A 26705-nucleotide genomic window follows, 5' to 3' on the forward strand; every position below is an offset into this window, starting at 1 on the left:
ACCTTGTCAGCTCAGGGATTCAATCTTGCAACCTTACGGTTAACTAGTCCAACTCTCTAACCACCTGCCTCACGAGGAGCCTGCCTGTTACGCAAATGCAGTAAGAAGGCAAGGTAGGTTGCTAGCTAGCATTAAACTTATCTTATAAAAAACAATCAATCAATCAATCATAATCACTAGTTATAACTACACATGGTTGATGACATTACTAGTTTATCTGGCGTGTCATGCGTCGCATATAATCGATGCAGTGCGCATTCGCGAAAAAGGACTGTCGTTGCTCCAACGTGTACCTAACCATAAACATCAATGCCTTTCTTAAAATCAATCCACAGAAGTATATACACTGCTCAAAAAAATAAAGGGAACACTTAAACAACACAATGCAACTTCTGTCAATCACACTTCTGTGAAATCAAACTGTCCACTTAGGAAGCAACACTGATTGACAATAAATTTCACATGCTGTTGTGCAAATGGAATAGACAACAAGTGGAAATTATAGGCAATTAGCAAGACACCCCCAATAAAGGAGTGGTTCTGCAGGTGGTGACCACAGACCACTTCTCAGTTCCTATGCTTCATGGCTGATGTTTTGGTCACTTTTGAATGCTGGCGGTGCTTTCACTCTAGTGGTAGCATGAGACGGAGTCTACAACCCACACAAGTGGCTCAGGTAGTGCAGCTCATCCAGGATGGCACATCAATGCGAGCTGTGGCAAGAAGGTTTGCTGTGTCTGTCAGCGTAGTGTCCAGAGCATGGAGGCGCTACCAGGAGACAGGCCAGTACATCAGGAGACGTGGAGGAGGCCGTAGGAGGGCAACAACCCAGCAGCAGGACCGCTACCTCCGCCTTTGTGGAAGGAGGAGCACTGCCAGAGCCCTGCAAAATGACCTCCAGCAGGCCACAAATGTGCATGTGTCAGCATATGGTCTCAAAAGGGGTCTGAGGATCTCATCTCGGTACCTAATGGCAGTCAGGCTACCTCTGGCGAGCACATGGAGGGCTGTGCGGCCCCACAAAGAAATGCCACCCCACACCATGACTGACCCACCGCCAAACCGGTCATGCTGGAGGATGTTGCAGGCAGCAGAACGTTCTCCACGGCGTCTCCAGACTCTGTCACGTCTGTCACATGTGCTCATGTGCTCAGTGTGAGCATGCTTTCATCTGTGAAGAGCACAGAGCGCCAGTGGCGAATTTGCCAATCTTGGTGTTCTCTGGCAAATGCCAAACGTCCTGCACGGTGTTGGGCTGTAAGCACAACCCCCACCTGTGGACGTTGGGCCCTCATACCACCCTCATGGAGTCTGTTTCTGACCGTTTGAGGAGACACATGCACATCAGCTCTTCCCTGTCCTTCAAGCATTGCGCTGTTTATGACTTCAAGCCTATCAACTCCTGAGATTAGGCTGGTGTAACCGATGTGAAATGGCTAGCTAGTTAGCGGGGTGCGCGCTAATAGCGTTTCAAACGTCACTCGCTCTGAGACTTGGAGTAGATTGTTCCTCTTGCTCTGCATGGGTAACGCTGCTTCTAGGGTGGCTGTTGTCGATGTGTTCCTGGTTCGAGCCCAGGTAGCAGCGAGGAGAGGGATGGAAGCTATACTATTACACTGGCAATATTAAAGTGCCTATAAGAACATCCAATAGTCAAAGGTATATGAAATACAAATCGTATAGAGAGTAATAGTCCTATAAATCCTGTTTGGGCGGCAAGTCCGAAATCGGCCGAAAATGCATACAGCTGCATGGCGCGAAATTCAAAATCTATTTTTTAAAAATATTTAACTTTTACACATTAACAAGTCCAATACAGCATTTGAAAGATAAACATCTTGTCAATCCAGCCAACATGTCCAATTTTTTAAATGTTTTACAGAGAAAACACCACATATATTTATGTTAGCTCACCACCAAATACAAAAGTGGACAGACACGTATGAATTATGATTATGAAGTTTGAATTATGATTGAAGTAGCATGCACAAGCCAACCGAAATAAACTAAAACCAACCTAAAGAGCCCAGAAAAAACTACCTCAGATGACAGTCATATTACATGTTACACAATAAATCTATGTTTTGTTCATAAAAAGTGCATATTTTAGCTATAAATCAGTTTTACATTGATGCTACCCAAAAATGCTAATACATAGCTAGAGTCTGAATCCAGCCGGGAGTAGCCAGAGAAAATACATACACCAACGTCGGCTACTAATTACACCTCATAAAACATTTCAGAAAAACATATGGTGGATAACTAATGAAAGACAGATATCGTGTGAATAAAGCCAACATTTCCGATTTTTGAAGTGTTTTACAGCGAAAACACAATATATCGTTATATTAGCTAACAACATAAGCTAGCATAAGGCAGCATTGATTCTAGTCAAGCGCTAGCCTAGCACAGTTAGCAGAGTTAGCATACAACAGTTCGACAGATATATGAAAAAGCATCCCAAATTGGGTCTTATCTTTCTTGATATTCCATCAGAATGTTGTAACGGGGTCCAATGTCCAGTAGAGTCTTTAGTTGGGTTCCAGAACGAATTATTTCCCTCTTTGGTTAGCAGGCACGATAGCATTGCGGCGCTAGAAAGCGTTTCTTCAAAAAATTCTTCCGTCGTTTCACATCTAAAGTCCAGAATAAATTGCAATAATATAATTAAAGTATATTGAAAAAACATACTTTAGGATGATTTTGTGACATGTATCAAATAATATCGTAGTCACACATCATATTCACCGTTATCTACCTTGTTCCAGAAGCCGAGAACAAATTATCCTTCGCGCCCGGAATTTTTTTTTAACTGCGCAGGTCTCACAAGAAGGTGTGTTATTCAGTCCATGGACGAGATATTCGACTCCTTTCAATTCTCACTTCCGCATTACAGTCTGACGAACGCCTGTGACGTGTCCCTATGGTCCTAAGTCAAAGGGCCTTTTATAGAGAAGGTCTTAAAGAGACACATCGCATTTTGGAAAACTCAATTCGGCTGGGAAAATGGCTGTAAAAATATTTCTGTTCGACTTAGAGAAACAATTCAAACCTTTTTAGAAACTACAGACTGTTATCTATCCAACAGTAGTAAATATATGCATATTGGAAAATAAAAAGTTTCTTAGGAGGCCGTTTGAAAATGTGCACACATTTTCCAGTTTTTTCAATATTCAGCTTGCAGCCATAACAGGATAATTCCTATAATAACTACAGCCTAAAACTTCTTACCTGGGAATATTGAAGACTCATGTTAAAAGGAACCACCAGCTTTCATATGTTCTCATGTTCTGAGCAAGGAACTTAAACGTTAGCTTTCTTACATGGCACATATTGCACTTTTACTTTCTTCTCCAACACTTTGTTTTTGCATTATTTAAACCAAATTGAACATGTTTCATTATTTATTTGAGGCTAAATTGATTTTATTGATGTATTATATTAAATTAAAATAAGTGTTCATTCAGTATTGGTGTAATTGTCATTATTACAAATAAATACAAAAAAATTGTCTGATTTAATTGGTACCTGCTTTTTTGGTCCTCCAATAATCTGTACCGGTTTCGGCGTTGAAAAATCATAATCGGTCGACCTCTAGTAAAAATCCATGTTATTCAATTATTGCACCCACACTGCTTGCGCGCGCCAACGAGCGTCTGCGATGCCAAGGGCTAAAATAGAACTCCTTTCTATTTCTGACACACATCGCGCTGAAAGTTTTGCCTATCCCACCTCCTCATTGGTTTATAGAAGCAGGTACCCATGTGCCATCTCCTCATTGGTTAAACCCACGTGGGTGATTGAAAGACGAACTGTTTTGCCGGTCGTCGTGGTAATACTATGAAAGCGTAGATGCCAATCACCATAAAAGTTCAAAGATGAAAAAGCCTGGAAGGAGGAGAGATGACTAGAAACGATTCGGTTGACCGTTTTATGTGTGGATTAATTGTCGGAGTAGAGGACCTTGTTATTTTACCTGAAATGCACATCTCAATGTTTATATCCCAAGACAAATTAGCTAGCAACAGCAAGCTAGCTAAATAGGACAAATTATCTAGCAAGTGCAATTTAACTAGCTAAATTGCCATACATGTTTAATGCTTTTTGACCTGTCCCCAAATTAATGTCATTGGTTCAGGGTTTGTTTTGATATTTTAACAAGACAGGAACAGCGTCAGGAACAGCGTCAGGAACAGCGTCAGGAACAGCGTCAGCACCGGGTAACAAAACAACATGCAAACATTAATCCTGAAGCGAGGGAACAGAGTTTAGGAACAGACAGATATAGGGGAGGTAATGACTCGAGATCGACCGATTATGATTTTTCAACTCCGGTACCGATTATTGGAGCACCGAAAAAAGCCGATACCGATTAATCGGCCGATTTTTATATACAGTGGGGAGAACAAGTATTTGATACACTGACAATATTGCAGGTTTTCCTACTTACAAAGCATGTAGAGGTCTGTAATTCTTGTCATAGGTACACTTCACAAATCCAGAAAATCACACTGTATGATTTTTAAGTAATTCATTTGCATTTTATTGCATGACATAAGTATTTGATCACCTACCAACCAGTAAGAATTCCGGCTCTCACAGACCTGTTAGTTTTTCTTTAAGAAGCCCTCCTGTTCTCCACTCATTACCTGTATTAACTGCACCTGTTTGAACTCGTTACCTGTATAAAAGACACCTGTCCACACACTCAATCAAACAGACTCCAACCTCTCCACAATGGCCAAGACCAAAGAGCTGTGTAAGGACATCAGGGATAAAATGGTAGACCTGCACAAGGCTGAGATGAGCTACAGGACAATAGGCAAGCAGCTTGGTGAGAAGGCAACAACTGTTGGCGCAATTATTGGAAACTGAAAGAAGTTCAAGATGATGGTCAATCACCCTCGGTCCTGGGCTCCATGCAAGATCTCACCTCATGGGGCATCAATGATCATGAGGAAGGTGAGGAACTACACGGCAGGACCTTGTCAATTACCTAAAGAAAACCATTAGTAACACACTACGCCGTCATGGATTAAAATCCTGCAGCGCACGCAAGGTCCCCCTGCTCAAGCCAGCGCATGTCCAGGCCCGTCTGAAGTTTGCCAATGACCATCTGAAAGATCGAGAGGAGTAATGGAAGAAGGTCATGTGGTCTGATGAGACAAAAATAGAGCTTTTTGGTCTAAACTCCACTCGCCGTGTTTGGAGGAAGAAGAAGGATGAGTACAACCCCAAGAACACCATCCCAACCGTGAAGCATGGAGGTGGTAACATCATTCTTTGGGGATGCTTTTCTGCAAAGGGGACAGGATGACTGCAACGTATTGAGGGGAGGATGGATGGGGCCATGTATCGTGAGATCTTGGCCAACAACCTCCTTCCCTCAATAAGAGCATTGAAGATGGGTCGTGGCTGGGTCTTCCAGCATGACAACGACCCGAAACACGCAGCCAGGGCAACTAAGGAGTGGCTCTGTAAGAAGCATCTCAAGGTCCTGGAGTGGCCTAGCCAGTCTCCAGACCTGAACCCAATAGAACATCTTTGGAGGGAGCTGAAAGTCCATATTGCCCAGCGCCAGCTCCGAAACCTTAAGGATCTGGAGGTCTGAATGGAGGAGTGGGCCAAAATCCCTGCTGCAGTGTGTGCAAACCTGGTCAAGAACTACAGGAAACGTATGATCTCTGTAATTGCAAACAAAGGTTTCTGTACCAAATATTAATTTCTGCTTTTCTGATGTATCAAATACTTATGTCATGCAATAAAATGCAAATTAATTACTTAAAAATCATACAATGTGATTTTCTGGATTTTTGTTTTAGATTCCGTCTCTCACAGTGGAAGTGTACCTATGATAAAAATTACAGACCTCTACATGCTTTGTAAGTAGGAAAACCTGCAAAATCGGCAGTGTATCAAATATTTGTTCTCCCCACTGTATATATTTGTAATAATGACAATTCTGTACAGCAATTTGAGATATCAGCTGATGTAAGAAGGGCTTTATAAATACATTTGATTTTGATTTGATTTGAATTACAACAATACTGAATGAACACTTATTTTAACTTAATATAATACATCATTAAAATCAATTTAGTCTCAAATAAATAATGAAATAATAACCAATTTGGTTTAAATAATGCAAAAACAAAGTGTTGGAGAAGAAAGTAAAAGTGCAATATGTGCCATGTAAAAAAGCTAACGTTTAAGTTCCTTGCTCAGAACATATGAAAGCTGGTGGTTCTTTTTAACATGAGTCTTCAATATTCCCAGGTAAGAAGTTTTAGGTTGTAGTTATTATAGGACTATTTCTCTCTATACCATTTGTATTTCATATACCTTTGACTATTGGATGTTCAAATAGGTACTTTAGTTTTGCCAGCCTAATCTCGGGAGTTGATAGGCTTGAAGTCATAAACAGCGCAATGCTTGAAGCAGAGCGAAGAGCTGCTGGCAAATGCAGGAAAGTGTTGTTTGAATGAATGCTTACGAGCATGCTGCTGCCTACCCCCGCTCAGTCAGACTGCTCTTTCAAATCAAAGACTTAATTATAATATAATAACACACAGAAATACGAGCCTTAGGTCATTAATATGGTCAAATCCGGAAACTATCATTTAGAAAACAAAATGTTTATTCTTTCAGTGAAATACGGACCGTTACGTATTTTATCTAACGGGTGGCATGCCTAAGTCTAAATATTGCTGTTACATTGCACAACCTTCAATGTTAAGTCATAATTATGTAAAATTCTGGCAAATTAATTACGGTCTTTTTTAGGAGGAAATGGTCTTCACACAGTTCACAACGAGCCAGGCGGCCCAAACTGCTGCATATACCCTGACTCTGCATGCACAGAACGCAAGAGAAGTGACACAATTTCCCTAGTTAAAAGAAATTAATGTTAGCAGGCAATATTAACTAAATATGCAGGCTTAAAAATAGATACTTGTGTATTGATTTTAAGAAAGGCATTGATGTTAATGGTTAAGTACACATTGGTGCAACGACCGTGCTTTTTTCGCGAGTGTTCTTGTTAAATCACCCGTTTGGCGAAGTAGGCTGTGATTGAATGATAAATTAACAGGCACCGCATCGATTATATGCAACGCAAGACAAGCTAGATAAACTAGTAATATCATCAACCATGTCTAGTTAACTAGTGATTATGTTAAGATTGATTGTTTTATATAAGATCAGTTTAATGCTAGCTAACACCTTACCTTGGCTCCTTGCTGCACTCTCATAACAGGTAGTCAGCCTGCCACGCAGTCTCCTCGTGGAGTGCAATGTAATCGGCAATAATCGGTGTCCAAAAATGCAGATTACCGATTGTTATGAAAACTTGAAATCGGCCCTAATTAATCGGCCATTCCGATTAATCGGTCGACCTCTAGTAATGACACAGGTGATAGAGTCCAGGTGAGTCCAATAATCGCTGATGCGAGTGACGGGGGAAGGCAGGTGTGCGTAATGATGGTGGCAGGAGTGCGTAATGCTGGGGAGCCTGTCGCCTTCGAGTGCCAGGGAGGGGGAGCGGGGCCAAGCGTGACAGATATCTAATGTAAAGATAATTCTAACCTGTGCATCGACTATTACAGTTTAACTGGTAAAACTGGTAATCCAGAAACTCATGTAATAACACGGACATCATTATTAACTGTCTCTTATCTATTCCTATTTTCTTTTCCTATTTAATACTTTACTGTGACCGTCCCATAATCTGAATCTGATTGGTTTACTCTTCATGTTCTTAAGGTTTAGGGATGGGGCTTTGTCGGTAGATAGAATGATACAGAGATGATTTTGTCCAATATGTGCGTTGTGAAACTGGACATCACATGATATTTGCTGTCAAGTCCTTACATAACTAAACATGGCTAAATCAAATAAATACCAAAGCAATAAAGTGACTATTTCTGGACAAATATAATATTTTATTTATTTTTCAAATGCCAGTCATCGTGTAGTCTATTTTCAGTACAGTACTCAATGGCTATAAACCTTAGAGTCTAAGGGATAACAGTCTCATAATGTCTGAATAGAAATCTATGGGCCAGTTTCCCAGACCCAGATAAAGTATTCCCCTGGACTACAAACCATGTTCAATGGAATTTCTGTTACATTTGAAAGTAGGCTTAATCCAGGACTGGGAAACCGCCCCATGCCTTTTTCAAAACATAATTGCTTCATGATTCTTACATAGGTCTTGAGTTGGAGAGTGAGTAAACGCAATAAATGATACGTTTGTTCATACTCTTGTATGTCCGTATGCTTTGACTACAAAGCTATATGCAGTGTGCAGAGTGTATCGTCCAGGTATTTTATCCCATTAGAAACATACAGTGCCTTCAGAAAGTATTCACACCCCTTAACTTTTTCCACCTTTTGTTGTATTACAGCCTGAATTAAAAATTGATTAAATTGAGATTTTGTGTCACTGATCTAGGCCCAATACCCCATAATGTCAAAGTGGAATTTTGTTTGTAATTGTTTGTGGATCTTTTTTTTTAAGCTAAAGTGTCTTGAGTCAGTAAGTATTCAACCCCTTTGTTATGGCAAGCCTAAATACGTTCAGTAAAAATGTGCTTAACAAATCACAAGATAAGTTGCATGGACTCATTCAGTGTTTAGTAATAGTGGTTGAAAAGATTGTTGAATAACTAACCTATCTCTATACCCCACACATACAATTATCTGTAAGGTCCCTCAATCGAGTAGTGAGTAAAGTGATACTGCAGAAAAATTGCCAAGAAAATGTACTTTTTGTCCTGAATACAAAGTGCAATGTTTGGAGCAAATCCATCACAACACATCACTGAGTATCACTCTTCATATTTTCAAGCATGGTGGTGGCTGCATCATGTTATGGGTATGCTTGTCATCGGCAAGGACTCGGGAGTTTTTGGGATGAAAAGAAACGGAATAGAGCTATAAGCACAGGCACAATCTTAAAGGAAAACCTGGTTCAGTCTGCTTTCCAACAGACATTGGGAGACGAATTCACCTTTCAGCAAGACAATAACCTAAACCACAAGGCCAAATCCACGCTAGAGTTGCTTAACAAGACGACATTGAATGTTCCTGAGTGGCCTAGTTACAGTTTTGACATAAATCGTCTTGAAAATCAATGGTAAGACTTGAAAATGGCTAACAATGACCAATAATCAACTTGACAGAGCTTGAAGAATTTTTAGAGGAATAATGGGCAAATATTGTACAATCCAGGTGTGCAAAGCTATTAGTCAAGGGGTATGAATATTTTCTGTGGGACTTTTTTGTTGTTGTCCCATGCAGCTTTGAAGCTTGTCAAGGTTTTTTGGTTGACTAACTACGAGAAGACTTCTTTCCCAACTACGCTTCCTTAGCCGATATAACTCAGGGGAGGACAAAGGCAGCGCATCTCCATTCCTGCGCCAGGGTTTCACCTGAGCCAATTACCCACTCAAATCTGTATATTAATTAAATTATGGTGCACAGTCTGAGAGCAGCAGTTTCCAGGCTGGTGCCATAACAAAGCTTTAGGGAGCCAACCGTGGTTTGGTTGACTTTTCCGATAAGTTACTTAAATTAAGTTACTGTATGATTGCTTTGTTTTTAGCAGAGTGCATACTCAGTTTCCCGCTAACACAAACTCATCAAAGCAATTGTTTGCGGTTCCCAAAAGGGTTATCTTGTCTATTTTTCCTTTTGTTTGATCAGAGGACTCGAGTGTAGTTGGGTTTATTTGTGGATATTTTGTATTCTTATTATCAGTGCAATTACATAGCCTCAAAGCAGCTCACAAACGAGCTAATTGGGAAAGGAATTGGGAGATATCTATGTAGGGCAAAGAGACACTCTAGCCGTGTCTCAGTAGTCTGTAAATAACAAGCCTTTTCACTCAATTGTTATTGATGTGAACTATATTGAAACAAAAATACAAAACGCAACATGCAATTTCCAAGATTTTAAATTTAAATAAATAAATTAGGCCCTAATCTATGATTTCACATGACTGGGCAGGGGTGCATCCATGGGTGGGCCTGGGAGGGCATAGGCCCAGCAAATCAGAATGAGTTTTTCCCCACAAGGGCTTTATTACAGACATAATTACTCCTCCGCACCCCCACATACGCCTCAGACGATCCCACATGTGAAGAAGCGGATGTGGAGGCCCTGGGCTGGCGTGGTTACACATGGTCTGCAGTTGTGAGGCCAGATGGACGTACTGCCAAATTCTCTAAAAAGATGTTGAAGACAGTTTAAGGTAGAGAAATGAACATAATTATCTGGCAACAGCTCTGGTGGACATTCCTGCAGTCAGCATGCCAATTGCACGCTCCCTCAAAACTTGAGACATCTGTGGCATTGTGTTGCGAGACAAAATTGCACATTTTAAAGTGGCCTTTTATTGTCCCCTGCACAAGGTAATGTGTAATGATCATGCTTTTTAATCAGCTTCTTGATATGCCGCACTTGTCAGGTGGATAGATTATCTTGGCAAAGGAGAAATGCTCACTAACAGGGATATTAACAAATTTGTTCACCAAATTTCAGAGAAATACGCTTTTTGTCTGTAAACTTCAGGGATTTTTTTTCAGCTCATGAAACACTTTAAATACAATTATAAACGCAACATGTAGTGTAATTCTGAACAACTATAGGGAGTAGCTAACAAGAGGTACTTTTACAAGTTCAGTATGTTATTTTTGTTGTTCTTCTAAGTTACTTGCTTCTCCAATTTACTCCAACTTCTACTGTGGAAACCGGATGCACTTGAGCTCAATTTCGAGTCTCATAGCAAAGGATCTGAATACTAAATGTGATAAATGTGATATTTCAGTTTATATACATTTGCAAAAATATTGAAAAAAAATGTTTTTGCTTTATTAATTATGTGGTATTGTGTGTACATTGATGATAAAAAAAAATGTAAATGACATGGCAGTAACGTAACACAATGTGGAAAAAGTCAAGGGGTCTGACTACATTCCGAATGCACTGTATATAGAATGGTTTATTTTAAATTTAACCTTACAAAGTATCGATGGCAGCTGATGTTGATTTATTTGACACGATTCATATAAATACAATGTGCACAAAAAAATACATATTTTAGGTACTGTGTAAAGACAACGGCTTTCCCACACCACATGTCCTGCAAGAATCACCTTAATTACCTTTCTATTAGTAGACAGCATTTTTACTTTAGCCGAAATTGAAAATGAAAGGCTTTTAAAATATCCACAATTGTTTGAATCGTTGCATTAATCAAGTGTGAAACATTATGCGGAATATGGTTTAGATAAGAAACTCCTGTATAGTTTCAATTGCTATCCTTATTTTGTTTGTCGGTAACTATGTTATTTACAGTATGCTAGTAGCTGCACTCACACATGAAGCAGGAATGTAGCTTTGGCCACACCACATCCAAGGCTAGTATAAACAGAAAAGTTGCAAATCTGATGTTGAAGCAAGATCTTACTAAACATTTTACTAATGTAAGTCTTCACTATGCTACACACTCCCGCCCTTTTGCTCTCTTTCCCTCTCCCTCTCTCCACCCCCCCCCCCCCCCCCCCCCCCCATCTCTGCTGTAATGTTTATGGTGCACTGTGGATTGTCCAGAGGCCTGATAACCCGTGCTTGGTCAGGCTGTAAACACTGGCCTCCTTCCATGACACAGTGACATATTTATGGTCCTGTGAGTGGGGACTTTTGTATATCCCAGGTCTCCCGGTATCTGTCACAGGCTCGAGGCACCTGGGATATGCAAGAAGTCAAGTGGAAGCGTTTGACTCCTTGTTTCGTTCCCTCGTGTCACAACGTCTCAGAGAGACCGTAGCTATCCAGATGAACGTCATCGTTTAGTTTCTCCAGAGGGAAGACTAAAAATACAAAGGAGAGAATCAGTCTGTATGGTGCATGACCAGGGGATCTTGTCAACGTACCATTCCGACTTCTGATTTATTTGAACATGTACTGGTACAATCACCTCCATTCCCAAACGTACACATGCACTCATATGCAAGCACAAACGCAGACCTTCACACACACACACACACACACACACACACACACACACACACACACACACACACACACACACACACACACACACACACACACACACACACACACACACACACACACACACACACACAAGACTGCCCGAGGGGCTGCACTAGAATTAGAGTAGGGAGATGTATGCAAGAGAGAAGAGAGCACTGTGCCATTTTACCGCCATCCTTGATACAAGCCTGAGCATCCTCCATTAATTACCCACAGAGACAGCAGCTCCTCGCCGTGCCAGAGCTGGCATTAAATATATTGACTTGCTGGGCTACCGTAGGAGCTGGTGTCATTCTCATTTATCACAATTAGCAACCCTACAGCAGCGATACCAGCCCAGAGTCAACCGCAACCGCAAGGTCAAGTGAAAAGGCAAAGTCGAGAGGCATACTTAGAGTGTTTCCCAAATGGCACCCTATTCCCTATGTAGTGCACTACTTTTGACCACAAGCCATAGGGGACGCAGGATAACGATTGATCCGACAGTCCCCCCTCAGGGGTATCAAAATTGGAAGAAATAGGGATAGGGTTCTCTCATAGCCATTTTTTCTCTCAGGGCTTTGATTCCCTGGTGTCCACAGTAGCTATCCCACTGTGTGAGAGGACGTTTATTTTTGGACATTAGTGTGTGTGGTGCAGTTTCCGCTGTCTCTCATGCTTGCACTCACTATCACACACACCCTCACCCACACCCTCACCTACACTCTCTTTCTCTCTCTCACACACACACACACACACACACACACACTATCACACACACCATCACCTACACTCTCTTTCTGTCTCTCTCTCTTTCTCAAACACTCACTTTCAGACACACCCTCACAGACACTCTCTCTCTCTCTCTCTCTCTCTCAAACACTCATCTTCACACACCCTCACCGACACTCTCTCTCAAACACTCACCTTCACACACACTCTCACCGACACACACTCTCTCTCTCTCTCGCTCTCTCTCTCACACACCGACACACACTGTCTCTCTCTCTCTCACCGACACTCTCTCTCAATTCAATTCAATTAAATTGACATTATTACTTACATTGTCAAGTATACATATCGAAAAATAAAAATAAAATAAAAATATATATTTATATATAAATAAATGGTGGGACCAACAGCAATAATAATAGTAGTAGTGGACATGGGATTACCATTAACAACAACTACAACAAAATATTAATCAGAACAACAATACATTAAATCAACGGTAGTAGACCAGTGTCAATATGACTGAGAAGACACATGACATGGTATGAAAAACAAAACAAAACGGGAAATATTATCAACATTTTTTCCACATTTCACTGGCTGTCCCTCAGGTTGTGGCAGTAGGACACATATTTGGCTGCCAAAACTGCACCTTTTGGCTTTTCACCCAATAAATATTTGACTTTTTCTTCAGCTTTTCTAGTTTCAAATTCTTTGTATTGAATTATAATTTTGGGAAAGAAATATTCTCTTAGGTCTGAGTATTTGTCACAGTGTAATAGGAAATGCAGCTCTGTCTCTACCTTTCCCCTGGAGCAGAGTGAGCACAGCCTGTCCTCTCTGGGCAGCCAGGTTTGTCTGTGACGAACGGTCACAGACAAACCGCTCTATAGCCAGACTGTGCTCACTGAGTCTGTACCTAGTCAATGTTTTCCTCAGTTTTCTATCAGTCACAGTGGTCAGATAGTCTGCCACCATGTACTGTCTGTTTAGAGGCAAATAGCAATGAAGCTTGCTTAGATTTTTTGTGGTGTCTTTCCAATAGGTGATGTTTTTTTCTTTTTGTTTTGTGATGATTTGGTTGGGCCAGATTTTCTGAGTGCTGTCCTGAGGCTCTATGGGGTTGGTTTGGGTTGGTGACCTGAGCCTCAGAACCAGCTGGCTGAGGGGACTCTTCTCTGGTTTCATCTCTTGACATTGTAGAGCTGTGTGATGGAATGTTTTGGGGTCACTTGTTTTTAGATGGTTGTAAAATTTGATGGCTCTCTTTCTATTCGAATGAGGAGGGGGTATTGGCCCAATTCTGCTCTACATGCGTTATTTGGAGTTTTCTTTGCACTTGCAATACAGTCTTGCAAAACTCTGCATGCAGTATTCTGAATGGATGTTTGTCCCATTTGGTAAATTCATTTTTAGAGATTGGACCCCATACTTCACTGCCATATAGAGCAATTGGTTCTATAACTGATTGAAAAATGTTGAGCCAGATTCTAATTGGAATTTCGATTTTGATGTTCCTTTTAATGGCATAGAATGCTCTTCTTGCTTTGTCTCAGCTTATTCACATGCCATGTGAAAGCTACTCGTGTTGCTGATATTTAGTCCTAGATATGTGTAGTTTTTGGTGTGTTCTAATAGAACTGTGTCTAAATATGATTTATATTTGTCATCCTTATTTCCGGATCTTTTTGAAATATCATGTTATATGTTTTTTTTAGGTCAACGGTCAGAGCCCAGGTCTGACAGAACCTGTGAAGACGATCTAGGTGCTGCTGTAACCCCTCTTTAGTGGGAGACAGCAGCACCAGGTCATCTGCGTACAGCAGACACTTGATTTCAGTGTTGTGTAGGGTGATACCAGGTGCTGCCAATTCATTAATGTAGATGTTAAATAGTGTTGGACTTATTGGGCAGCCCTGTTTCACTCCCCGTCCTTGAGAGAAGAAGTCTGTTTGCTTGTTGCCAATTTTAACCGCACATTTGTTTTTAGTGTACATTGATTTTAAAAAATCATATGTTTCCCTCCAATACCACTTTCTATTAGTTTATAAAAAAGACCTTTGTGCCAAATTGAATCAAATGCTGTCTTGAAATCTACAAAACACGAGTAGATTTTGCCTTTGTTTTGGTTTACTTGTTTATCAATTAGAGTGTGGAGGGTGTAAATGTGGTCTGTTGTACGATAATTTTTTTGAAATCCAATCTGGCTTCTGCTCAGGACGCTGTCAAGGAAATGATGTAGTCTGCTATTTATAATACTGCAGAGAATTTTCCCCAAGTTGCTGTTAACGCAAATCCCTCTATAATTATTTGGGTCAAATTTGTCTCCATTTTTATAGATTGGTGTGATCAATCCCTGGTTCCCAATAATCGGGGAAAATACATGCAGGATAATGTTGAAGAGTTTGAGTATAGCCAATTTGAATTTGTGGTCTGTATATTTGATCATTTCATTGAAAACAACACCAGCAACACAGGCCTTTTTGGGTTGGCTATATCATTTTTTTTGTATATCTTTTTCTCTCTCTCACTTCCCCCCCGCCCCTCCTGTGATAATAAGGCAGGGTAAACAGTGGAGCGTCATAATGCCCTTTATGTGTCAACATCATTAGAGCCTTAAACAGAACAGACAGCACCACAGCATGCAGGCACAGTGCTTGAGACAACATGGCCGTCCTGCTGAGAAGAAAGGGATGCAAACTCTTCATCCAGCACCCACCCTTATTGGTGGGCATCAGTGACAAGGGTCCGTCCTTGTTACTTACACCCACGGAGCATCCTCTGTTCCTGCTAGTTAGTTAGACAACCACCACTACAGGTGCCATGGCAAGCTATTTACATTTACATTTAAGTCATTTAGCAGACGCTCTTATCCAGAGCGACTTACAAATTGGTGCATTCACCTTATGACATCCAGTGGAACAGCCACTTTACAATAGTGCATCAGATCTTTTAAGGGGGGGGGGGGGCAGAAGGATTGCTTTATCCTAGGTATTCCTTGAAGAGGTGGGGTTTCAGGTGTCTCCGGAAGGTGGTGATTGACTCCGCTGTCCTGGCGTCGTGAGGGAGTTTGTTCCACCATTGGGGGGCCAGAGCAGCGAACAGTTTTGACTGGGCTGAGCGGGAACTGTACTTCCTCAGTGGTAGGGAGGCGAGCAGGCCAGAGGTGGATGAACGCAGTGCCCTTGTTTGGGTGTAGGGCCTGATCAGAGCCTGAAGGTACTGAGGTGCCGTTCCCCTCACAGCTCCGTAGGCAAGCACCATGGTCTTGTAGCGGATGCGAGCTTCAACTGGAAGCCAGTGGAGAGAGCGGAGGAGCGGGGTGACGTGAGAGAACTTGGGAAGGTTGAACACCAGACGGGCTGCGGCGTTCTGGATGAGTTGTAGGGGTTTAATGGCACAGGCAGGGAGCCCAGCCAGCAGCGAGTTGCAGTAATCCAGACGGGAGATGACAAGTGCCTGGATTAGGACCTGCGCCGCTTCCTGTGTGAGGCAGGGTCGTACTCTGCGGATGTTGTAGAGCATGAACCTACAGGAACGGGCCACCGCCTTGATGTTGGTGGAGAACGACAGGGTGTTGTCCAGGATCACGCCAAGGTTCTTAGCGCTCTGGGAGGAGGACACAATGGAGTTGTCAACCGTGATGGCGAGATCATGGAACGGACAGTCCTTCCCCGGGAGGAAGAGCAGCTCCGTCTTGCCGAGGTTCAGCTTGAGGTGGTGATCCGTCATCCACACTGATATGTCTGCCAGACATGCAGAGATGCGATTCGCCACCTGGTCATCAGAAGGGGGAAAGGAGAAGATTAATTGTGTGTCGTCTGCATAGCAATGATAGGAGAGACCATGTGAGGTTATGACAGAGCCAAGTGACTTGGTGTATAGCGAGAATAGGAGAGGGCCTAGAACAGAGCCCTGGGGGACACCAGTGGTGAGAGCGCGTGGTGAGGAGACAGATTCTCGCCACGCCACCTGGTAGGAGCGACCTGTCAGGTAGGACGCAATCCAAGCGTGGGCCGCGCCGGAGATGCCCAACTCGGAGAGGGTGGAGAGGAGGATCTGATGGTTCACAGTATCGAAGGCAGCCGATAGGTCTAGAAGGATGAGAGCAGAGGAGAGAGAGTTAGCTTTAGCAGTGCGGAGCGCCTCCGTGATACAGAGAAGAGCAGTCTCAGTTGAGTGACTAGTCTTGAAACCTGACTGATTTGGATCAAGAAGGTCATTCTGAGAGAGATAGCAGGAGAGCTGGCCAAGGACGGCACGTTCAAGAGTTTTGGAGAGAAAAGAAAGAAGGGATACTGGTCTGTAGTTGTTGACATCGGAGGGATCGAGTGTAGGTTTTTTCAGAAGGGGTGCAACTCTCGCTCTCTTGAAGACGGAAGGGACGTAGCCAGCGGTCAAGGATGAGTTGATGAGCGAGGTGAGGTAAGGTAGAAGGTCTCCGGAAATGGTCTGGAGAAGAGAGGAGGGGATAGGGTCAAGCGGGCAGGTTGTTGGGCGGCCGGCCGTCACAAGACGCGAGATTTCATCTGGAGAGAGAGGGGAGAAAGAGGTCAAAGCACAGGGTTGGGCAGTGTGAGCAGAACCAGCGGTGTCGTTTGACTTAGCGAACGAGGATCGGATGTCGTCGACCTTCTTTTCAAAATGGTTGACGAAGTCGTCTGCAGAGAGGGAGGAGGGGGGGGGAGGGGGAGGAGGATTCAGGAGGGATGAGAAGGTGGCAAAGAGCTTCCTAGGGTTAGAGGCAGATGCTTGGAATTTAGAGTGGTAGAAAGTGGCTTTAGCAGCAGAGACAGAAGAGGAAAATGTAGAGAGGAGGGAGTGAAAGGATGCCAGGTCCGCAGGGAGGCGAGTTTTCCTCCATTTCCGCTCGGCTGCCCGGAGCCCTGTTCTGTGAGCTCGCAATGAGTCGTCGAGCCACGGAGCGGGAGGGGAGGACCGAGCCGGCCTGGAGGATAGGGGACATAGAGAGTCAAAGGATGCAGAAAAGGAGGAGAGGAGGGTTGAGGAGGCAGAATCAGGAGATAGGTTGGAGAAGGTTTGGGCAGAGGGAAGAGATGATAGGATGGAAGAGGAGAGAGTAGCGGGGGAGAGAGAGCGGAGGTTGGGACGGCGCGATACCATCCGAGTAGGGGCAGTGTGGGAAGTGTTGGATGAGAGCGAGAGGGAGAAGGATACAAGGTAGTGGTCGGAGACTTGGAGGGGAGTTGCAATGAGGTTAGTGGAAGAACAGCATCTAGTAAAGATGAGGTCAAGCGTATTGCCTGCCTTGTGAGTAGGGGGGGAAGGTGAGAGGGTGAGGTCAAAAGAGGAGAGGAGTGGAAAGAAGGAGGCAGAGAGGAATGAGTCAAAGGTAGACATGGGGAGGTTAAAGTCACCCAGAACTGTGAGAGGTGAGCCGTCCTCAGGAAAGGAGCTTATCAAGGCATCAAGCTCATTGATGAACTCTCCAAGGGAACCTGGAGGGCGATAAATGATAAGGATGTTAAGCTTGAAAGGGCTGGTAACTGTGACAGCATGGAATTCAAAGGAGGCGATAGACAGATGGGTAAGGGGAGAAAGAGAGAATGACCACTTGGGAGAGATGAGGATCCCGGTGCCACCACCCCGCTGACCAGAAGGTCTCGGGGTGTGCGAGAACACGTGGGCAGACGAAGAGAGAGCAGTAGGAGTAGCAGTGTTATCTGTGGTGAGCCATGTTTCCGTCAGTGCCAGGAAGTCGAGGGACTGGAGGGACGCATAGGCTGAGATGAGCTCTGCCTTGTTGGCCGCAGATCGGCAGTTCCAGAGGCTACCGGAGACCTGGAACTCCACGTGGGTCGTGCGGGCTGGGACCACCAGGTTAGGGTGGGCGCGGCCACGCGGTGTGAAGCGTTTGTATGGTCTGTGCAGAGAGGAGAGAACAGGGATAGACAGACACATGGTTGACAGGCTACAGGAGAGGCTACGCTAATGCAAAGGAGATTAGAATGACAAGTGGGCTACACGTCTCGAATGTTCAGAAAGTTAAGCTTACGTTGCAAAAAATAAGAATAAAATACAAGATCTTATTGACTAAAATGATATAGTACTGCTGGCTGGTGAAGTAGCCTGGCTAGCAGTGGCTACGTTGTTGAAAGTGAAGCTGGCTAGGTAACCTCGACAATTTCACTAAATTTCTCTAAACTACACAATTATCATGGATACAAGGACAGGAAAGACAACTAGCTAACACTACGCTAATCAAGTCGTTCCGTTGTAATGTAAGTTTCTACAGTGCTGCTATTCGGTAGAAGTTGGCTAGCTAGCAGTGTTGGCTAGGTAGGAGGACGGCAGCGCGGCAGGCGAAAAATAGCTGGCTAGCTAACCGATAATTACTCAAAGCTACACAATTATCTTAGATAAAAAGATAGCAAAGAAAACTATGTAGCTAGCTAACACTACACAAGTCAAGTCGTTCCGTTGTAATGTAATCGTTTCTACAGTGCTGCTAATCGGTGGCTAGCTGGCTAGCTAGCAGGGTTGACTACGTTACGTTAGGGCGAGAATACCTGGCTAGCGAACCTCAGCGAACCTTGATAACTACACAATTATCACCGATGCAAAGACGGCTATGTAGCCAGCTAAGTAGCTAGCTAAGATCGAACAAATACAAATCAAAGATAGCAAAGACAACTGTGTAGTCAGCCAACACTACACTGATCAAGTCGTTCCGTTGTAATGCACTCGTTTCTACAATGCTGCTATTCGGTGGCAAGCTGGCTAGCTAGCAGTGTTTGGCTACGTTGCGTTACGTTAGGGCGAAAATAGCTGGCTGGCGAACCTCAATAACTACACAATTATGTTTGATGCAAAGACGGCTATGTAGCTAGCTAAGATCAAACAAATCAAACCGTTGTACTGTAGTGAAAATGAAAATCAGACCGTTGTACTATAATGAAATGTAATGAAAAGTTTATACTACTATTCGGTAGACGGTGGACGTTTGCTAGCTGCTGGGCAGATAGCAGTGTGGACTACGATAGACGACGGAATACGATAATTACGCAATTATCTTTTATACACAGATGGCTAAGTAGCTAGCTAAGAAGAAATTGCTAAGGTTAGACAAATTAAACCGTTGTACTATAATGAAATGTAATGAAAATGAAATGAAAATTTATACTACCTGCAGAGCGAATGCAAATGCGACCGCTCGCTCCAAACCGGATGTTGTCCCGCAGCTATCTACCCTGTCATTTCGAAACAGGTCGGTCGATGAACACAAATTACAGTACAGCCCAGCTGCGAGGGTGGAGGTAGCTGTTTTTTTTGTCAGGCGTCGAATGAATAGAGAGATATGTGTGTGGTAGATATAGGCCTATTAATAGTCTCCCTAAGTGTTTAATGAGGAGAACAGACACTTGGCCACTGAAATATGTACCCGGGAGAATGTCAGAACCTGGGGTCCACTTTCAGCTGGCAGTTTGAGGTTGTGTCTGCCATCCCCCGGCCCCGGCTTACCTCCAGATATCAGTGTTGGATTTTGCAAGACAGGCGTCCTAGATTTACTCCGGCTGCCCTAGCTGTGCCTGTGAAAGCAATCACCAGTGCAGGATGCATTCTCCTGAAGCTCAAAGACTTATGTGTGCTATTACTTTGTCATCGCTGTATGCTTCCTGTTCTGTTGGGGTGCTCAACAAAACATCTGCGAAGCTTCTGTTTGAAAAGTGGGACGTTGGAACAAACTTGGAGATATCTGGTAATTGAACAAACAAGGCATTCATCACTGTCTACTTGCGTTTGTTTTTCTTTCACTCCCTCTCTCCCATTGGTTGTAATGTATTGTTTGTTGCGTCTGGTAGAGGCAGACCAAGTTCTACATCCCATCGCTCACATCGCAGGGCCGGCGAGGCTGCACGCTGTTTTTTTTATGGGCTGGTTCACAATTTGTTGTCCGAAATACAGTGTAAGTCTTCTCCTGACTGTTGCATGTTTGGGCCCCGAGTTCACCTGCTTTGACGCACACCATGGAGGAATTAACAGCTTACGTCCATGGCTAGCATAAGCCTAACGCTAGGCTGGAGGAAGATTTGTGCAGTGACCATTGAGATCTGATTATGTGCTAGGAGAGAGACAGAGAGAGAGGCAGAACGAGAAAGAGAGGAGGAGGCAGAGAGGGAGAGCGAGAGAGGGGCTGTTTAAAGTGACTGGAATGTCTTGTATCGTCAGGAGACTGAGACCAAGGCGGAAAGTTTTAATCCTTGTGGTAATTTGAAAGCACTTTGTCTCTCCTCTTTCCCCTTCAGAGGTGTTTATAGTGGTTGATAAAAGTTGATCTGCCCTCAGGCCTAGAGCATGAAAACTCAGTTAAGTGTATGGCCAGACCAAAGTGACTTTGCAGAAAATGTCCAACTTACTGTATTTTACCTCACCATCACATCCTCTCCCAGGTGAACTTTCTCTCCCCTAGTGGGAATATCGACTAGGTTTTTTAGAATACATTTTGAGAAGATTTTAGGAGCCACAAACTCTTCCGGTGTGATTCATTTCAGAAGTTCTGCTGGTGTGCTGAATGTCAAGCAGGCCCCCTTTTCCTGCTGGTCCCAGACTATCGACTCATTCCCGGTGAGCAGCCTGCTCACTTTACATAAGTGAAGCTCAGACACTGTAGCTAAGAAAACAGCCGCTCCTTATGGGCCACTAAGGCAGCCAGACGCACCTTACCCTCAACCGCTGGAGGTAGTGGCTGTCAAGGTCTGCATCCCAACGGCCCCCTATTCTCTATATATAGCACTATGGGCTCTGATTGAAAGTGGAGCACTATATAGGAAATAGGGAGCCATTTGGGACTCAGCCAAGAAGTCCCGCTCTCGTCCTTACCACTTTGATATGAATGGAGAACAGAGTAAATGCTGAGCCAAGAGAGGAAACTAAGCTAAATGGAGGGAAAGGCTTGTCTGGGTTGATGGAGTCGTTAGCCAGGGGTATGTGTTTGTGCTTGTGTTTGTGTGTGGGGTGGGGGGGGGGTCTCTAGCACCTGTCATCAGCCACTCAAAGATCCGCACAGAGACAGCAACATCCCCTTACATGGGCCAACATTGGCCACACTTCCACTCCCTATCCCAGCTGTCAAGCTTCAAGAAGGCCCGGTCCCTGGCTCTTGAGATAAAGAAGGGGATAGAGGGTTTGCTGGGGGAGGAGGAAAATGGGGATGGATGGATAAGGGGGCTTAGCAGCCATCCCTGCAGCCACTGCCAGAGCGAAGACATATGGCGACAGAGACCTCCGTGGCCGTTTAACCAATCTGCTGCATCGGAGTCCATTACCTTCCACTCTACAGCTGTATTCCACCGGCTTCCACCTTTTTTTTGTATCTCCCCATCCAAACATCATCATCCGCCATTACAGAGTAGTATGGCTGGAGGCGGTTGTTAGGATGTGTGCTCTTCTAAATCATAGGGTAAAGTGGAGATGAATAGTAAAGGGGCTTTTGTAATCCTTTGAGAGTGGAAGGTAATTGGGTCCTAATGGGAAGATTAGGTATTTAGATTTCAAGTATACATATCAAAATGAAGTATTAAGTATTTGGATGAAGTGTACATAGCAACATGTGGGACCATCACTGCCATTCGCTCCTCTACATCTTGGGCTGGAGTGGAGCTGAGATATTTATTCAACAAAGGGCTTGTGGAATCTTTTGAGTTGGAAATCATTCTAATGGGAACATTATGTATTTGGATTTGAAGTGTACAGTACATAGCAACATATAGGACTCTCTTTACTGCTGGTCGCCTAATGTCCATGTGAGGAAATGTATGATTCCATTTGGACAAATAAGGGAAGTCTGTTGCTACCACATTTGATCAGTGGAGGCTCCTCAGAGGAGCAATGGGAAACATTCAAATTCCAGGCATATGCGTTGTTAGTGGCTATGACGTAGGGTTCAGCCAGGAGTTGATGGCCAGTCGGAAGAGAGAATGAAAGGGTAGGAGGGACATTCCAGCTTCAAGTGGTGTCAGATTTCACACCCTGCTTCACACAGGCAGAAGAATCAGGGCTACCGCTCAATGTAAGCTATTTTGATCTACCGTGTCCACAGATACACTTACAAGTGAAAATGTTGGTCGGAACCGATACCAGAACCACACAGGTCCCCTAAACAAGGGACTTTACATTTAAGAGGTTTATTAATTTACTGCCACATGGGCCCGCCGGTGTAACTGCTAAACTGTTTGCTGACTGTACACTGTACTGCATGATTGCATGAACACGATAGTTTTAGTAGCTATGTTGACTATGACGGTACCTAATATGGTGACAACAATGTACTTTCATTCATAGGCTACATAGCTACTAAAACTATCGCGTTCATGCAATCATGCAGTACAGTGTACAGCCAGCAAACAGTTTAGCAGTTACACCGGCAGCCTCATGATGTGTTAGGAAAATATGACTATTGTGTAGTAGCCTAAACCTATCGATGTTACATTGAGCTGGGTGAATGGAATATGAATGACAGTCATCCAATATGCTGTAATAGAAATAAGGCCATGCTCGTAAAAAAAATAATTGGCCTCCCTCATCTTAAACGGCACTGACCGCCATTGCATCTGGCGGAGGACAGAGAAAATAGCAATCAATGAAAGATTGACAGATCAATGCCAAAGCTGATAGAGACGTTTATCTCCATGAAGGTTACGTCTAAAATTATAATTTGCCCGTTAACCAACATCAGAGCAGAAAAACTGTAGACAGAAAGGAAGCCCTGTTTACCAGTGAAGCAGAAATCTCCCTTTGAGCTTAGCTGGGCTATATGTAATATTGATGCCTTGTGGGCATTTTATGTTTGAGGAGGCTATATTCGTCTTTGCTCTTTATGCTGCAGCCAATATGTTCTTGTTACTTTCAGGTGCATCATCAGCAACTTGCCACTAGAGTGGATCAAGTAACTGCCCTATGCGTGAAACACTGACCCATATAAGCACTGAGGTTCGTATAAGAAAGGTCTTGAACTGAGTTTGATACAATCGATCAAAAGTGAAATCCCCCTTTCATCCTAAAACCCTGTGCTGTCATTCTTTTAGAAGGTAACAGATGATTTTTATTTTAGTGGTTAGGTTTGACTTTCATTGTGTTCCATGCTGTTATCGCCCCCTAGTGGAGCTTTCTGGTATTTAGGAGCACGAAAACATGAAGTGGAGTAAAATAGGCATTCTGCACGCAGCCGGGCAGCTTAAAACAACACTACGGCACAGGTATTTCAGTGCAGCCTTGTCACGCTTCAGCCTCTGAAAATATTAAACTAATAACACACATACAATTACACGTTTCCATGTCTTTATTGAACACACTGTGTAAACATTCAGGGTCGGAAAAGTATGTGAACTCTTGGATTTAATAACTGGTTGACCCTCCTTTGGCAGCAATAACCTCAACCAAACGTTTCCTGTAGTTGCGGATCAGACTTCCACAGCGATCAGGAGGAGTTTTGGACCATTCCTCTTTACAAAACTGTTTCAGTTCAGCAATATTCTTGGGATATCTGGTGTGAACCGCTCAAGAGGTCACGCAACAGCATCTCAATCGGGTTGAGGTCAAGACTCTGACTGGGCCACTCCAGAAGGCGTATTTTCTTGTGTTGAAGCCATTCTGTTGTTGATTTACTTCTGTGTTTTGGGTCGTTGTCCTGTTGCATCACCCAACTTCTGTTGAGCTTCAATTGGTGGACAAATAGCCGCACATTCTCCTGCAAAATGTCTTGATAAACTTGGTAATTCCTTTTTACGTCGATGATAGCAAGCTGTCTAGGCCCTGAGGCAGCAAAGCCGCCCCAAACCATGATGCTCCCTTCACCATACTTTACAGTTGGAATGAGATTTTGATGTTGGTGTGCTGTGCCTTTTTTTCTCCACACATAGTGTTGTTTGTTCCTTCCAAACAACTCAACTTTAGTTTTATCTGTCCACATAATATTTTGCCAGTAGCACTGTGGAACACCCAGATGCTCTTTTGCGAACTTCAGACAAAACTTCAGACTTGTTTTTTGGGCAGGAGTTGCTTCTTCTGTGGTGTCCTCCCATGAACACCATTCTTGTTTAGTGTTTTACATATCATAGACTCGTCAACAGAGATGTTAGCATGTTCCAGAGATTTATGTAAGTCTTTAGCTGACACTCTAGGATTCTTCTTTACCTCATTGAGCATTCGGTGCAGTGCTCTTGCAGTCATCTCTGCAGGACGGCCACTCCTAGGGAGAGTATCAACAGTGTTGAACTTTCTCCATTTATAGACAATTTGTCTTACTGTGGACTGATGGACATCAAGGCTTTTAGAGATACTTTTGTAACCCTTTCCAGCTTTAGGCAAGTCAACAATTCTTAATCCTGGGTTTTCTGAGATCTATTTTGTTCGAGGCATGGTTCACATCAGGCAGTGCTTCTTGTGAATAGCAAACTCACATTTTGTGAGTGGTTTTTATAGGGCAGGCCAGCTCTAACCAACATCTCCTCAATGATTGTACTCCAGGTTAGCTGATTCCTGTCTCCAATTAGATTTGGAAAAGGGGTTCACATACACTGCTCAAAAAAATAAAGGGAACACTTAAACAACACAATGTAACTCCAAGTCAATCACACTTCTGTGAAATCAAACTGTCCACTTAGGAAGCAACACTGATTGACAATAAATTTCACATGCTGTTGTGCAAATGGAATAGACAAAAGGTGGAAATTATAGGCAATTAGCAAGACACCCCCCAAAACAGGAGTGATTCTGCAGGTGGTGACCACAGACCACTTCTCAGTTCCTATGCTTCCTGGCTGATGTTTTGGTCACTTTTGAATGCTGGCGGTGCTCTCACTCTAGTGGTAGCATGAGACGGAGTCTACAACCCACACAAGTGGCTCAGGTAGTGCAGTTCATCCAGGATGGCACATCAATGCGAACTGAGGCAAAAAGGTTTGCTGTGTCTGTCAGCGTAGTGTCCAGAGCATGCAGGCGCTACCAGGAGACAGGCCAGTACATCAGGAGACGTGGAGGGGGCCGTAGGAGGGCAACAACCCAGCGGCAGAACCGCTACCTCCGACTTTGTGCAAGGAGGTGCACTGCCAGGGCCCTGCAAAATGACCTCCAGCAGGCCACAAATGTGCATGTGTCAGCATATGGTCTCACAAAGGGACTGAGGATCTCATCTCGGTACCTAATGGCAGTCAGGCTACCTCTGGCGAGTACATGGAGGGCTGTGCGGCCCCACAAAGAAATGCCACCCCACACCATGACTGACCCATCGCCAAACCAGTCATGCTGGAGGATGTTGCAGGCAGCAGAACGTTCTCCACGGCGTCTCCAGACTCTGTCACGTCTGTCACATGTGCTCATGTGCTCAGTGTGAACCTGCTTTCATCTGTGAAGAGCACAGGGCGCCAGTGGCGAATTTGCCAATCTTGGTGTTCTCTGGCAAATGCCAAACGTCCTGCACGGTGTTGGGCTGTAAGCACAACCCCCACCTGTGGACGTCGGGCCCTCATACCACCCTCATGGAGTCTGTTTCTGACCGTTTGAGCAGACACATGCACATTTGTGGCCTGCTGGAGGTCATTTTGCAGGGCGCTGGCAGTGCACCTCCTTGCACAAAGTCGGAGGTAGCGGTCCTGCCGCTGGGTTGTTGCCCTCCTACGGCCTCCTCCACGTCTCCTGATGTACTGGCCTGTCTCCTGGTAGCGCCTGCATGCTCTGGACACTACGCTGACAGACACAGCAAACCTTCTTGCCTCAGTTCGCATTGATGTGCCATCCTGGATGAGCTGCACTACCTGAGCCACTTGTGTGGGTTGTAGACTCCGTCTCATGCTTCCACTAGAGTGAAAGCACCGCCAGCATTCAAAAGTGACCAAAACATCAGCCAGGAAGCATAGGAACTGAGAAGTGGTCTGTGGTCACCACCTGCAGAATCACTCCTGTTTTGGGGGGTGTCTTGC

General features: G+C 43.9%; 1 protein-coding gene across 4 annotated transcripts in view; it reads left to right on the forward strand.

Annotated features, from left to right (window-relative positions):
- The window catches only part of LOC129832870 (corticotropin-releasing factor receptor 1-like), a 182499-nt gene that overhangs the window by 15542 nt on the left and 140252 nt on the right, over window positions 1-26705 (forward strand). For 2 of the 4 annotated variants that reach the window (XM_055896949.1, XM_055896948.1), the window contains exon 1: window positions 23141-23718. The exons of 1 other annotated variant lie outside the window; for it this stretch is intronic. In XM_055896949.1, the coding sequence (XP_055752924.1) occupies window positions 23686-23718 (33 nt within the window). In that variant the 5' untranslated portion in view covers window positions 23141-23685. Of the gene's footprint in view, window positions 1-23140; window positions 23719-26705 lie in introns of those variants that run through there. One more of the 4 variants, XM_055896946.1, reaches the window with a different exon arrangement.

The sequence above is a fragment of the Salvelinus fontinalis genome, chromosome 34 (assembly GCF_029448725.1).
Source record: "Salvelinus fontinalis isolate EN_2023a chromosome 34, ASM2944872v1, whole genome shotgun sequence".
NCBI lineage: Eukaryota > Metazoa > Chordata > Actinopteri > Salmoniformes > Salmonidae > Salvelinus > Salvelinus fontinalis.